Source organism: Mandrillus leucophaeus, unplaced genomic scaffold (genome assembly GCF_000951045.1).
Source record: "Mandrillus leucophaeus isolate KB7577 unplaced genomic scaffold, Mleu.le_1.0 Scaffold2, whole genome shotgun sequence".
In the NCBI taxonomy this organism is placed as follows: Eukaryota; Metazoa; Chordata; class Mammalia; order Primates; family Cercopithecidae; genus Mandrillus; species Mandrillus leucophaeus.
Window position 1 is genome coordinate 8157951 of NW_012102031.1, and position 14463 is coordinate 8172413.

Below are 14463 nucleotides of genomic sequence, written 5' to 3' on the forward strand. Positions count from 1 at the left end.
TGAGACAGGAGAATTGCTTGAACCCAGGAAGCGGAGGTTGCAGTGAGCCGTGATCGTGCCACTGCACTCCAGCCTGGGTGACAGAGCAAGACTCCCTCTAAAAAAAAAAATAAATAAATAAAAATAAAAATTAGCTGGGCATGATGGTATGCACCTGTAGTCCTAGCTACTCAGGAGGCTGGGTGGGAGGATTGCCTGAGCAAGGGGTGGGGGAAAGAGGGGACAGGGGAAGTGGAGGTTGCAGTGAGCACAATCATATGCCACTGCATTCCAATCTGGGCAACAGAGCAAGATCCCATTTCTTAAAAAAAAAAAAAAAATGGGCCGGGCGCGGTGGCTCAAGCCTGTAATCCCAGCACTTTGGGAGGCCGAGACGGGAGGATCACGAGGTCAGGAGATCGAGACCATCCTGGCTAACACGATGAAACCCCGTCTCTACTAAAAAATACAAAAAACTAGCCGGGCGAGGTGGCGGGCGCCTATAGTCCCAGCTACTCGGGAGGCTGAGGCAGGAGAATGGCGTAAACCTGGGAGGTGGAGCTTGCAGTGAGCTGAGATCCGGCCACTGCACTCCAGCCTGGGCGACAGAGCGAGACTCCGTCTCAAAAAAAAAACAAAACAAAACAAAAAATGAAATGTATTTGGCAGCATGTGAAGAAGTCACTGAGGGAAGGGCAGAGTCCTCCCCTAACTTCATGTCCAGTAAAAGCCCAAAGTCCTCCTGAAGATTCCAGCGATCCCTGGTACTTGTGTTTTCACCACTTCCCTCGCCCCGCTGTCCCAGCTTCTTCCTATTTCTGCTCTGAACTGTGCTGACTCAGAAATGAAACTTGCCCCTTCCCCTGTTCCCCAAAACCCTTTTTTTTTTTTTTTGAGACGGAGTCTTGTTCTGTTGCCCAGGCGGGAGTGCAATGGTGCCATCTCTGCTCACTGCAACTCCACCTCCTGGGTTTGGACAACTCTCTTGCCTCAGCCCTCCAAATAGCTGGGATTACAGGTGCCCGCCTCCACGTCTGGCTAATTTTTTGTATTTTTAGTAGAGACGAGGTTTCATATGTTGGCCAGGCTGGTCTTGAACTCTTGACCTCAGGTGATCCATCTGCCTCGGCCGCCCAAAGTGCTGGGATTACAGGGGTGAGTCACGGCACCAGGCCCAAAATCCTGCTCTTGACAAATACTTGTGAGCAGAGCATTTACTAAAGATCTCAGGGCCACAGAGAGGGGTGACATTAGACAGAACCTAGAGAACAATTTAACACAGCATCTGTTCTTCTGAATCTTTTTTGGCTACTCCTCTCCCTGCCCTCCCTCCACCCCAGCAGTTCACCTCTGATCCTCCCCCAACTCTTTGCCTGGGGCCCGGTGGCTCACCCTCTCCTGCCTTCTCTCTCTTCCCCTTCCCGGTTCTTGTCTCTGTGCTCTCAGGCCCTCTTCCAGATGGCCGGGTATGATTCACCTCCCTCTTAGGAGGAGAGCAGTCCAGCTCTCTCCAGCTCCCTCCCCAAGCCTGCAGATCCAAAGTCACGGTGCACAAACCTGGACATGACAGAGCTTCCTTTTCTCCAACCATTGTCTTCAACCATGGCCAGCCTCCACCAGAGTCCTTTGTGACATCTTGGGTGGTTTTGCTAACTTTCTTCTCACTTTTAAGTATGAAGAAGTCCAGTCTTGGACGGGCGCAGCGGCTCACGCATGTAATCCCAGCAGTTTGGGAGGCTGAGGTGCGTGGATCACTTGAGCTCAGGAGTTTGAGACCAGCCTGGCCGACATGGTGAAACCCTATCTCTGCTACAAACACAAAAATTAGCCAGGCATAGTGGTGCACACCTGTAATCCCAGCTACTTGGGTGGCTGAGGCAGGAGAATCACTTGAACCCAGGAGGCAGAGGTTGCAGTGAGCCGAGATAGTGCCACTACACTGCAACCTGGGCGACAGAATGAGATCCCGTCTCAGAAAAAAAAAAAAAAAAAAATGTCCGGTCTTGAAGTTTAATCTCACATCGAATTTAATATCGCCTTCTTCCTCCCCTTAGCACTACAGAAGGGTATGGCCAACTCCTTTGCTCCCCCTTCCTTGCCTCTGTCTCCTGGGTCCCTGTGTTGCAGAGTTGCGGTGAGGGGATGGAAGGGCAGGGCTGTGTTTACGTGGGGACGGCGCAGAACCCAGGGTGGCCATCGATGGAGGTGCCCGATGCGTGTGAAGGCCAAGGCTGGCAGGAGCCATGGTGCAGCCCCTCGCTGGAAGTGAGCACAGCCATCTTCAGCTCCTGCCCTTTTGGGTTGGGGTTCTGCTCCAAACAGTGGGTGGGCCTAGAGGGGCTGGGTAAACAGAGGCTGTGCTGTTAGTTCCCTGGGATGAGGCTGCCCAGGCAATTGGAGCACTTTTGGATGGAACGAGATACCGCGTTGGTGTATTAAAAGTCTGATTACCGCCGGGCGCAGTGCCTCACGCCTGTAATCCCAGCACTTTGGCAGGTCGAGGTGGGTGGATCACTTGAGGTCAGGAGCTTGAGACCAGCCTAGCCAATATGGTGAGACCCCGTCTCTACTAAAAATACAAAAATTAGCCGGGCGTGGTGGCATGTGTCTGTAATCCCAGCTACTTGGGAGGCTGAGGCAGGAGAATCACTTGAACCAGGGAGGTGGAGGTTGCAGTAAGCTGAGATCACACCACTGCACTCCAGCCTGGGGGACACAGCGGGACTCCGTCTCAAAAACAAAAACAAAAACAAAAAAAGTCTGATTACTGATGCCCAAAAGGGAAACATATTAACAACTTAATGCATTCCGGGATGTTTTGTGGCCAAAAACGAAAACAAACAAAACTCTTCTAAATCCAGTGTCTTGGGGAGATCATGATAGAAGAATTCCTTGGGGAGAGAAGGTTTTGGAACCCACCGGCCTCGTTGGTCTCTGAGGCTGACTGTTCTGTGGGAGCCCAGAGCAGGGTGCAGGGTGCTGGGGAGGGGCTTCTGAAGACAGATTTCCCAGCATCCTCCATTCACCTCCCTCCTGCGGGGCAGGTGCTGCAGAGGACCAGTTTCTAGTCTCAGTTCTGATACAAATTTGCTGTGTGGCCTTGGGCAAGTCTCTGCACCAGTCTGGGCCTGAGAAGGGATCCTGAGGGAGGGCCCCACCTCAGCAGCCAGCCCTCTCCCTACAGGGGTCCAGCGGCCTCTGCAGCCTAAGCGGCCTGCAGGGCTCAGGGCCACTCACACAGATCATGTACACAGTGACTTTTCCAGCCCAAGGCAGCCCTCGGCGCAGCTCCAGGCCCAGAATAAAATGAACTTTACCCTGATCCCCCAGGGACCTTTCCTCCCCAGAAAAGAGGACTCTGTGTTTCCACTTGCCAGCTGTGTGGCCTTGGATTAGTCAGTTGACTTTTCTGATCTCACCCCTCCTTTGTAAAATGAAGATTCATTTTTTTTTTTTTTGGGTGGTTGTTGTTGTTTTGTTTTAATTTATATTTTTCTTGAGATGGGGTCTCGCTCTTGTTGCCCAGGCTGGAGTACAGTGGCGTGATTTTGGCTCACTGCAGCCTCTGCCTCCCGGGTTCAAGCGATTCTCCTGCCTCAGCCTCCCCGGTGGCTGGGATTTACAGGTGCCCCCAACCACACCTGGCTAATTTTTGTATTTTTAGTAGAGACGGGATTTTGCCATGTAGCCAGGCTGGTCTCAAACTCCTGACCTCAGGTGATCCACCCACCTCTGCCTCGTAAAGTGCTGTGATTACAGGTGTGAGCCACCACGCCCGGCTGAAGATTCAGTTTTGACAGGGCTTCCAAGGGCTCCAGTGAGGGCAGGGTCCTGTGGGGAGCATGGGCAGCACCCCCACTCCTCAGTTCAGCCACTTCCCCTTTCCCAGGGGTACCCTAGGGCAGGTGCAAGGATGTCCCTGGCTTGGGTTTCGGTTCCCTCCTGCCCCTAGGCAGCCAGCTCCCATTCAGGCACTCAGCAGGGTGTGTGGGTGGTCGCCTCCTGTGCTGTCCCATTGGTCCCACTGAACCTTGGGCAGGTGTTTCCCTACCCCTGTTGGTCCTGGAAGGGGAGATGAACCCAGGGGCCTTACTTCCCCCTCTTGTAGATATTTGAGTTTCTGTCCTCGTATTTCTTTCCTTTTTGGAAGAAGGATTATGGAATTTGGGGGTTGATAGGGCAGAAAAGCAGAGTGCAAAGGGGCATTAGGCTCTCTTAATTCAAGCCTATTAACAGATAGGGAAACTGAGGCCCAGAGAGAGGAAAGGCTTGCTCCAAATCAAACAGGAAGTCGGTGGCTGTGCACGGCTGGAAGCCAGGTTGACTGACTCCTGGGCAGTGCTTGGGCCTGACACAGGGGACCCAGGAGTCCCCACCCTCTGTCCTGCACTGACTTCCCTATGCTCGTGGGTGGGTGTGGGCTGCTCCCTCCCCGGGCAGGCTGGGCTGGCACACAGAGCCTCCTGGGCCCCTGCATCAGGTAGGGAGGCAGCACACTGGCCAGGGCATGTCCCTCCCCTCCCTGGCCTCCGTTTCCCTGTCTGTCTATTTCTCACTGGCCTCAAGAGATCCAAGTGCCAGGCCGGGCGTGGTGGCTCAAGCCTGTAATCCCAGCACTTTGGGAGGCCGAGAGGGGCGGATCACGAGGTCAGGAGATCGAGACCATCCTGGCGAACACGGTGAAACCCCGTCTCTACTAAAAAAAAAAATACAAAAAACTAGCTGGGCGAGGTGGCGGGCGCCTGTAGTCCCAGCTACTCAGGAGGCTGAGGCAGGAGAATGGCGTAAACCCCGGGAGGAGGAGCTTGTAGTGAGCTGAGATCGCGCCACTCACTCCAGCCTGGGCGACAGAGCGAGACTCCGTCTCAAAAAAAAAAAAAAAAAAAAAGAGATCCAAGTGCCCTGCCAAGCTGACTCTGACCCACTGGGGATTTGGGGCCCTGGTCAGCTTGGGTTCCTTCCCTCTGCTGGCCAGCCTGGTCCACGGTGCACAGAGGGTGCAGGGCCAGCCTGCAGCAGGGGAAGGAAGACATCAGAGGAGTCCTGAGTCAGAGGCAAGGGGTGAGGATGCGGCCTGGCGACACTGCTTCCTCCGGTCTCGCCCTGTACCAGGGTGGGTGGAAGTGAAACCTGCCAGCTCACCCACTTGGGTCTGCTCTGAAACAACGAGCGGCCGTGGGGACCAGAGGAGCAGCCCCTAGCCCGGCTCCCAGCGTCTGTATCTCCCTCCACTCTGCCAGCACCCCTGCTCGCTCCTGGTCCCATGGCTAATCCTTGGATCTAAGGCTAGGCTGCCCTAGGATGAATCTAGCCACTCTCAAACTCCCACTAGGGCAGGGGGCAGGGAGTGGAAGCGGGTGTTTCATGTGACAGCCCCTCTGAAGACACTGTGGCCACCTGCCAAAGAACAGTGTGCCTGGGAGAATGGACCCAGGGACTAGAGGGCAGCAGAGGGCAATACAGGGCTCCTTTGTCCCTTTGAATTCGTATGTTGAATCTCTGACCCCTAGTATATCAGAATGCAATTGTATTTGGTTGTATTTGGAGGTAGGGGCTTTAAAGAGGTGATTAAGGTGCCGGGCATGGTGGCTCATGCCTGTAATCCCAACACTTTGGGAGGCTGAGGAGGGTGGATCACCTGAGGTCGGGAGTTTGAGACCAGCCTGACCAACATGGAGAAAACCTGTCTGTACTAAAAATACAAAATTAGCTGGGTGTGGTGGCGCATGCCTGTAATCTCAGCTATTCGGGAGGCTGAGGCAGGAGAATCGCTGCCTCAGCCAGAAACTGGGAGGCAGAGGTTGCAGTGAGCTGAGATCGCGCCATTGCACTCCAGCCTGGGCAACAAGAGCGAAACTCCGTCTCAAAAAAAACAAAATAAACAAACAAACAAAGAGGTGATTAAGGTACAATAGATCATTAGGTGGACTCTAATCCTTGATGAATAGTGTCCTTACAAAAATGGGACTTTTGAACATAGAGAGATGCAGAAAGGAGATGACGTGAGGCCCCAGGGAGAAGATGGCCATCTACAGCCAAGGAGGGGCCCGAAGGAACCAACTGAGCAGATGGACTCCGTGTCCTTGATGTTGAACTTTAGCCTCTAGAACTGTGAGAAAGAAGGTTTCTGTGTCTAGGGGCTTGTCTGTGGGACAGGGTGGTGGCGGTCCACCTGGAGAGGGTGGGAGGCACTGGGCAGGACGGGACAGTGGTGGCAACAGAGATAGGCTACTGCGGGGATGGAGGGAAAGAAGGAATGAAGGACGGGCGGGAAGCAGGTTTCTCACTGCTGGAGGGGAAGGGCGGAAAAGAAGGAATCTGTGGTGGAGGTGGAGTTACTGGGCGAGCTCATGATTTGTCTACACGTGCAGACAGAAACGGCAATGCACACGGATGTGTGTCGGCGAGAAGGCGCGGGAGCAGGGGCCCCAAGGACCGCACACCCGGGGCTCTGTTAAGAGAGGGAGCGGACCAGGCTGGCTTTTGCCCACCCAAAGCTCCCGTGGCTGAGCTCCCAGCTTGTCTCACCAAATCCTCCCCACAACCCTGTGAGTCGGGAGCTCTAAGAAGATCTGAGACTTCCAGAGATGTGTCCCTACCCGGGAGGGGCTGACTTGGCCGCGGCGGACTCCGCCCTAGCGCCCCGGCAAGCCCTGTAGATGCAGCGCTGCTGCCATCTCGTGGTCGCCCTGGAACACTGACCCTGAGCCGGGGCGATAGCACGTGCTCAGGGCTCAGAACTGGGCCTACCTCCAGCCACCTTGGAGAGGTCAGAGGCTTCCTAAAGCGCTTACTACTGAGAGTCAGCAGAGCCCAATCCAGGACCTCCAGAGGGACCCTGCCGCGTTGCCCGGATCAAGTCAGCCCTGACCCTCTTAGGGGTGGCAGCCCAGAACCAGGAGGAAAGACAGACACCGTCCTTTGGTTCTCCCCCAGCGGGGAGTAGGGACAGAGGTTTTTCTGGAGCTGGGAAGGCAATACCAGAGGCAGAGCAGGGGTCCCTAGAATTACTGAGGAATCTGAGGGGCAGGGCTCTGAGCCAGGTGTCTGGAGCAGAGGCCATTCTGGAAGGGGGGGACATCCGTGACAATAACAACATGTACAGAGCATTTTCTACATGGCAGGTGCTGGGTTACTTGTTGGCTCAGTCAACCCTAAGAACCGTATGAGGGGGCGACTGTTATTTGCCCATTTTACCAGGGAGAAAACGGAAGCACAGAAAGGTTAAGTAATTTGCCTAAGGTCACACAGCCCAGAAGTGGCCGGTCAGGGGGTGGGTACTGACACTGGGGCAGGACGTGGAGGGGTCAGTGTCCAGGCCCAGAGTGGGATGGTGGTGGCCCAGGGGAGCCAGGAGGGAGAGGGCTCGGTGGAGGCTCTGCCAAAGGCTTCTTCAAAGGCAGGCCCGGGGTGCCCTCTCCCCTGCCCACCAGTCCCTCCAGCTCCACTCAACCCCTCCCCCCATGCCCCGGGGCCAGTGCCTTCTGATGCAGCTGGGCCCAGCAGGAGCTGCCGCACCTCATTAATCCTGCCCTGCGGTCCCAGGTGGAGGCCCCGCTGCTGCCCAAGGCCCCCACCAGGCAGCTGGCCCTCATTTTCTTGGGGCCAAGACTTCCTGCAGCTGTAAAGTGATCCGGCCCAGGCCTGCCGCCTCAGACAGCCTGCTGCCAGGAAACCCAGCCTGACTGCGCTGATGAATTTCCGCCAGCGCCCCCCAGCCCCCACGCAGCCCCAGCAGCCTTCTCTCTGAAGGAGGCCCTCAGGCAGCCCAGGACTGTTCCAGCCAGACAAGCTGAGACCTCTGCAGAGGCCACCTCCTGCCTGTCATTCAAGGCCCTCCATGGCTCGGCTCACCCCATCTTACCTCTGCAGCCTTGGGCCGTCCTCACAGAGAGCCTCCTGGCCCTGGGCATCCCATCCCATCTTCTTCATTTCACAGTGCAAAACAATGATTGAGTTTATGCCTGTCTTTCTCGTCCCTTTCCCTCCCACGTGAGCCCACAGGGCTGGCACCTGGCCGCCTCACTTCTGTCTGGCAGGCACCTAGCGCTATGCTGTGCGCAGCTGGCTCCCAGGGGATGCACCCACAGGGACGAATGAACGACCTGGCAGTTTTCACCCTTAGCAGGGCCCTCAGACCCCCGCACCCAGCCCTGGGAGCCATCTGTGGAAGTTTCCTTGTGTTTCCCAGCTAACACAGGGAGACGAGGCCTCGGCTTTGATCCTTGTAAAATCACAACTCTCCTCTAAGAGGTCCCCAGTTAAGTAGGGAGAGAATGAGGGAAGTAGGCAGTGGGGTGTGGGTGGGGCAGGCGAGGCAGCAGTGAGGAAGGTTGGGGGTCCCGGTCTTCCATTACTTAGTGTATAACCAGGCAACTCCCTTCTTCCCCCAGCCTCAGTTTCCCCAGCTGTAACTGGTGGCCAACATCATTGACCCCATAGGGCTGTTGTGAGGTACGGAAAGGGCTGGGCCAGGGTAGGGCACCTGGCAGGGGCTCACAGATGCCCTGGATGTGGCTGAGAGCGCCTGGCCTGGACCATGAGTATCCTGATGGCGGCAGGGCCTCCCGTTCCCCTGCCTGGTGCCACTGTGCCTGCCCTCAGCTGCTTTCCTTGCCCCAACTCCATCTTGATGGCTGGGCTGGGCCTGGTCTCCTGTATGCCCAGCTCCAGACCATACCTCAGATGGCAGGTGCTGCCTGCCCACTGCCCATGGGAACCAGTGGCTGCTCACACAGACCCGGGCCCTCTCCCAGGAGCCCAGGACCCTGTGGGCTCAATTGCTTCGGCCCCACACCAGCCCCCTCCATTCCCCAACCGTGTCCTGGGCCAGGAGGCTCCAACATGCCTCGGCAGTGACTCCCAGGGAGTTTGGCCTAGAGATTCCACACCTGAAAAGGTGGCACCCCAAGACCTGGGGCTCTGGAGCTGCCATGGAGGTAAGAGCTGACCCCCAGCACCTGACCTGGGGCCTAGCGTCTGGAAATGTGTGCCATGTCTTCCCAACTTAGCCTCGGTGCCTGGAAAATGGGCAGGATGCGCTTCTGCACAAGGAAGTGCTGGCACATGACAAACAACTGCAAGAGCTTCCTCCTGTGAGCTGGGCGGTTTGAGTGGCTCATGGAGTCGTCGACTTCACGCGTATACATCGAGGATGCTCACTTTGCTTCTCTCAGGCTGTTGCGATGATACGAGCCAGTGCATAGCCCCAGGCAGTGCCTGGCACCTGGCCTCGGAAGGCCAGCTTCCTCCCGTGGCCTGTGTACCCCACATGCCCACGCAGTCCACACGGGCCCCAGCCCTTGTGATTAGTGTGCTCTGTGCAGGGCAGAAGCTGGCCTCACGGGACAGCAGCGTGAAGTGCCTCGAGGAGGGAGGGATGTCAGCTGGGGAGGGCATGCATCCTCCGGGCAGGGGCGGTGGCTGGAGCCTGCCATGTGAGGTGGGAGGTGCGGCACCTGTGTAGTGTAGCTGGGTGCTTGCTCCTGTCCTTCCACCTGCACCATCTACAGATGCTCACCTCTCGGGTGGCCCCCAGCCCTGCCCAAAGTAGTCGCTGCCTCTGTGAGGCCAAGAAGTCATTTCTCACCGGGAGACTCGACAGTGCTGCTAGCAGGGTAGTTTTCTACCTTTAATTGGGGACACAAAAGGCACCCCTCCCAGTACAAGAGGATCAACCAAGAGGTGAGCCCCAGTGCTGTGGTGCCCGGCCAGAAGGAACAGAGGAAGGATGGAGGACAAGGCAGTGGAGGGGCAGTGGGGCCCCAGCGGCCCCTGAAGCCTCACCTGCAGCCTGGGGCTGGTGAGATCTCGCCCACTGCGTGCAGAGTTGCAGCTTCGTACCTGGGCCGCCGCAGCTCCTCAGAGGGTCTCCACACCTCCACACCCTGCCCTTGATGGCCAGCCAAAGCCATGGGGCCCCACGCAGCAGAGCGGGGAATGGACAGCAGGCTCGGCACAATCTCCACTGTGGCCAGCTTCCAGCCAGGCCTCGACTGGCAGTGTGGGCTCTGAAGGGCTCCATGGGGCATGGGCCCGGAGCAGGGTATCACTCAGTGAAGGAGAGTCACACTGGGTCAGCCAGCCAGCCAGCCTGTCCTGGGGCCTCCACTTCTTAGCAAAGTCTCATGGTCAGCTGGGGTGGGAAAGGAGGCAGAGCAGCCAGACCCCACTGCAGTGCAGACCTGTCCCCAGTTCATCCCACTGCCTCCACACCCCCAGCCGCAGCTGAGGCAGCTCCATCTTCAAAGAGGAGAAAAAGGGGGTAACGAGCCACCCCCAAAGCAGCCTTGACACCAGAGGAGGGAGGGAGGTCCCAGCCTAAGGGTGTGAGAGCAGTGGGGACCTGGGCTGCAGGGTGCCAGACCCCACACTCATAAGGCAAACAGCATGTCATCATCTTTCTCCTGGGTCTTCTTCCGGGGTGCTGGGCCAGGTGGGGGACCCGGGGGCCCCTCAGCTGAGGGGCTGGAGAGGTTGGGCAATCGATCCGCGGCTTTGGCCCGTTCTTCCAGGAATTTGTCAAATTCTAGAGGAAGGGGTGAGGGTGAGGGTGAGGGTGAGGGTGAGGGTGGGCTCTGAGGCCAGAGCCCTGGGGAAAGGAACGGGCGGGCAGGGGCGGGGACTACTACCTTCGCTGGTGACCCCCTTAGGCTCTTCCACATCATTCCCCTGGGAAGGCAGAAGAAAGGAGGCAGAGGTTAGCGGGGCCCCCAGCACAGTCAGCCTGGGGCAGTGGGGCCACAGCTCCGGCCCTGCTGAACCTGAGCACTGGATCCCAGAAGTCTCTGCATGCTCCCGCCACCCAGGTCCCAGGACCTGGACCTGGGCTCCTCCCTGAGCCGTGTGGCCCTCCTTGGGCCCTCCCAGGGCCCTCCTTGGGTGGCACCTGACTTCCTGAGCCTTGTTTTTCCTTCTGTAAAATGGGGGCGGGGTGGGGGCTGAAGCTAACTTGGAGGGTTGCTGGGAAGCTGAAATGATATAATATGCCACACGCCAAGCCCAGCACCCGGTGCCCAGCGGGTCCTTGATGAGTGCTGATTCCTTTCCTTGGGAGGGTCACAAGGGGTGGACGGTCCTCACCCCCGGGGGCAAAGGCTGACACCCAGAGGCTGAGGGCCATTCATGCTAACACTGCAAACGAGGGAGGGGTGAGGCTTCTGCCACCAGACAGAAAGCCTGAGTCCGTGCCCTGTGGCTTAGTCCTGGGCAGAAACGGTCTGTTCACCTGCAGAAGGCGGCTTCTGGGCCTGAAGTGCCCAGGCGCCCATGTGGGCCTTGGTGCCCAGAGAGGGGATGGCAGATGCTGGGGTAGGAGCCCTGGATGGAGAAGCTGGGTCTGGCCCTGCCTCTTCTGCACCCTGAGAGGGTGGCAGGGCTTGGGGTCCCCATGACTGGCACCCGCCCTCCTCCTCCCAGGTGCTTCCCTTTAGAGGACAGCTGCTTATCAGTCTTCTGATCTGTAAACAGGTGGGGATGGGTTCTCTCTGCAAGTGGCTGGAGTCTCCTGAGCTACTGCAGGTAGGAGCCTGGCGCCGTTATGCTTCCTCGGTTAGCCTCTCTAGCCTGCCCCGACATCCCTAAGGTGGGCTGACACCCACTGGCACCTCACCTTGGGAGCAGGCTCTGGGAAGCAGCTGAGAGGCTACTGTGCCCAGGCCTTCTCTGGGGGAGGGGGCGTGCCAAACACAAGGTGGGCAGGTGGCAGGAGATGGGGACTTTAAGTGTGCCTCTCTGCTCTCAGGGTGCTATATGCTATACAAGAATACCCTGGCCCCGTGGGTCATTTCTTGGTGAGAACAACGGGTCCTCCTGCTGTGTGGGTGAGGAGTGGGCCTGAGCCTTTGCATCCAGCTGACTGGGCCCCAACGTACCACGTCAGTGGACAGCCACTGCTCGATGTCCTCCATGAGGCAGGCCTGGGTGACTGGGATCTGGAAGGAAGGGCAGAGGGTGAGGCAGGGAGGGCAGTGCCCCGGGTGACAACGTGGAAGACGTGCTAGCTCAACGCCTGGCAGCTGAGTGGCCCTGGGCAGCCTCCCAGCCCAGCCTCAGCTGCCTAGCTGCCCGGACCCACCACTGGGCCCGTTGTGCCAGGCTGTGGGCGAGGGAGGTGCAAAGCCAGGAGACTAAGCAGGGGACAGGGCTCCCAGCAGCTGGAGCAGGGCCAGGGGATCAGAGGGAGCTCCTTCCCCTTGAGGAGAGGAACCCCAGTTCTGACACACCCTGCGGGTAAGCGTTCTGGGCTGCAGGAGGGGCTTTGGGCAACGGCCTGGGGCAGGGGCTATGCCGCAGGTTCTCAGGAGCATCTGACAAAAGACACACCAAGCCCAGGGACGGACCCCAGGCGTTTTCTCCAGCCATGAAGGCTGGGGTGGGGACATGGTTAGTGGGCCAGGGGTCCCCAGGTTCCATTCCCTGCTGCCTCTGCAGACGCAGACTTCACGATAGAAGGGGGCATAGCAGGGCCTGAGAGCAGAGGTGCCAAGCTGACCAGACAAGGCCAGGTGGGTAGACCCAGAGAGGCGGCATTACAGATGGGGACATTTCACTTTGGGCCACAAAGACACGGGCTGTGCCACGATGGCTCCCACACAGGGGCAGGAGTTGGAGGCTTTCTCCTCTAACGGCTTCGGCGGTGGCAGACTCCAGTTGGAGGTCATGGGCACAGGCTTCAGACTCAGAAAAAGCTGGATCTGGCTCACCCCTTAACACAGTGTGACTCTGGGCGGGTTACTTAACTCTCTGCGCCTGATTTCCCTCGTCCTTAGGGTGAGGCTAGCAGCAGTACTTACCGTCCAGGTGGCTGTGAGGATGAAATGGGATGTCAAAAGCTTAGCACAGGGCCTGGCATGGAGGAGATGCTCAAGAAACCAATAGGCCAGTTCCTATTTACAATTAATCAGTAATGGCACTAATAGCACTAGTTACTAGTTAGCTACTTTAGAAAAGACAGGCTTTCCTCAACCAGGCCAGTTTGGTTTCCAAGCTCCGTCACCCAGCACCTGAGGACCCCCTAGGCAGGAGCAGAGCCCAGAGAGAAGGCAGGAGACGACTTCCCAGCAGCAGTGGCAGCAGCCAGCGCCCAGCTGCCCACACCGGCTCCCTCTCCCGCTCCGCTATCCCCATTGCCTCTTAGCTGCCAGAGGGGCTACCTTGCCCTTGCCCGAGACTCAAGAGTGGGAACTGGGCACAGAGGAGCTGCGGAAGCTGGGCTGGCCGGGCCAACCCGGGAACAGCCTGAGCCCTGGGGCGCCGCAGGGCCCTCAGCTGCCCTTCTTCGCTCCTCTGGGTCTTCTCCTGGGTCCCACTCCCTTGGACAGCAGCACAGTGCCCCACGCCCACGCCTGGCAGGAGCCCTGCGAGCAACCCCAGCTTTCCGGGCAGCCAGGCCTGGCCCCTGCTCACCATGCCTTGTCTCACCATCCAGTCACTGAGGCTCTTCTCACAGCCGCCTCCCATCTGGGTGAGAGAGAGTCATGCTGATGGTGGAGGGCCAGCAATGCCAGGGCCACTGGAGGGCGCAGCTTCTAACAGGGGTGCGCCTTTCCGGTCAGGAGGCCTGCTGCCACTTTGGGAGACGTGTGTAGGGGTGTGTGTTTAGGTGTGTCGGTGTATGTGTGTAGGTGTGTGTAGGGGGGTGTGTAGGTGTGTCGGTGTGAGTGTGTAGGTGTGTCAGTGTATCAGTGTGTAGGTGTGTGTGTAGGGGGTGTGTAGGTGTGTCAGTGTATGTGTAGGTATGTCTATGTGTAGGTGTGTGTAGGGGTGTGTATGTAGGTGTATGAGTGTACGTGTGGTGTGTGTAGGTGTATGAGTGTAGGTGTGTAGGTGGAGGTTGTGTAGGTGTAGATGTGTGTGGTGTGTGTAGCTGTATGTATAGGTGTGTATGTGTTTATGTGTAGGTGTAAGTGTAGATGTGTGTGGTGTGTGTGCAGGTGTGTGTGGTGGGTATAGATGTGTGTGTGTAGGGGTGTACGTGTATGAGTGTGTAGGTGTGTGTAGGGGTGTGTATGTAGGTGTATGTAGGTGCGTATGTGTAGGTGTGTGTGGTGGGTGTAGATATGTGTGGTGTAGGTGTATGTGTAGGTGTGTATGTGTTTATGTGTAGGTGTTGGTGTGTGTGTAGGTGTAGATGTGTGTGGTGTGTGTGCAAGTGTGTGTGGTGGGTATTGGTGTGTGTGTAGGGGTGTGTGGTGGGTATAGATGTGTGTGTGTAGGGGTCTAGGTGTATGAGTATGTAGGTGTGGTGTGTAGGGGTGTGTATGTAGGTGTATGAATGTAGGTGTGTATGTGTAGGTGTGTGTAGGTGTAGATGTGTGTGGTGTGTGTGTAGGTGTGTGGTGGGTATAGATGTGTGTGTGGTGTGTGTGCAGGTGTGTGTGGTGGGTAATGTGTGGTGTGTGTAGGTGTGTGGTGGGTATAGTGTGTGTGTGTGGTGGGTATAGATATGTGTGGTGTGTGTGTAGGGGTGTAGGTGTATGAGTG

General features: G+C 57.4%; 1 protein-coding gene and 1 long non-coding RNA gene across 5 annotated transcripts in view; one reads left to right on the plus strand and one right to left on the minus strand.

The window, feature by feature from the left end:
• Positions 1-9586: 9586 nt before the first annotated feature.
• Positions 9587-14463, minus strand: part of TOM1 (target of myb1 (chicken)) — a 54127-nt gene continuing 49250 nt past the window's right edge. For 2 of the 4 annotated variants that reach the window (XM_011978977.1, XM_011978976.1), the window contains 3 exons: positions 11853-11912; positions 10611-10650; positions 9587-10507 (listed from right to left, as the gene is read on the minus strand). In XM_011978977.1, the coding sequence (XP_011834367.1) occupies positions 10353-10507; positions 10611-10650; positions 11853-11912 (255 nt within the window). In that variant the 3' untranslated portion in view covers positions 9587-10352. Of the gene's footprint in view, positions 10508-10607; positions 10651-11852; positions 11913-14463 lie in introns of all 4 variants that reach the window. The other 2 variants (XM_011978974.1, XM_011978975.1) reach the window with 1 other exon arrangement.
• On the plus strand, positions 13054-13846 carry LOC105538934. Its single transcript, XR_001005984.1, has 3 exons — positions 13054-13562; positions 13605-13634; positions 13742-13846. It is a non-coding gene; the product is annotated as an uncharacterized LOC105538934 (long non-coding RNA).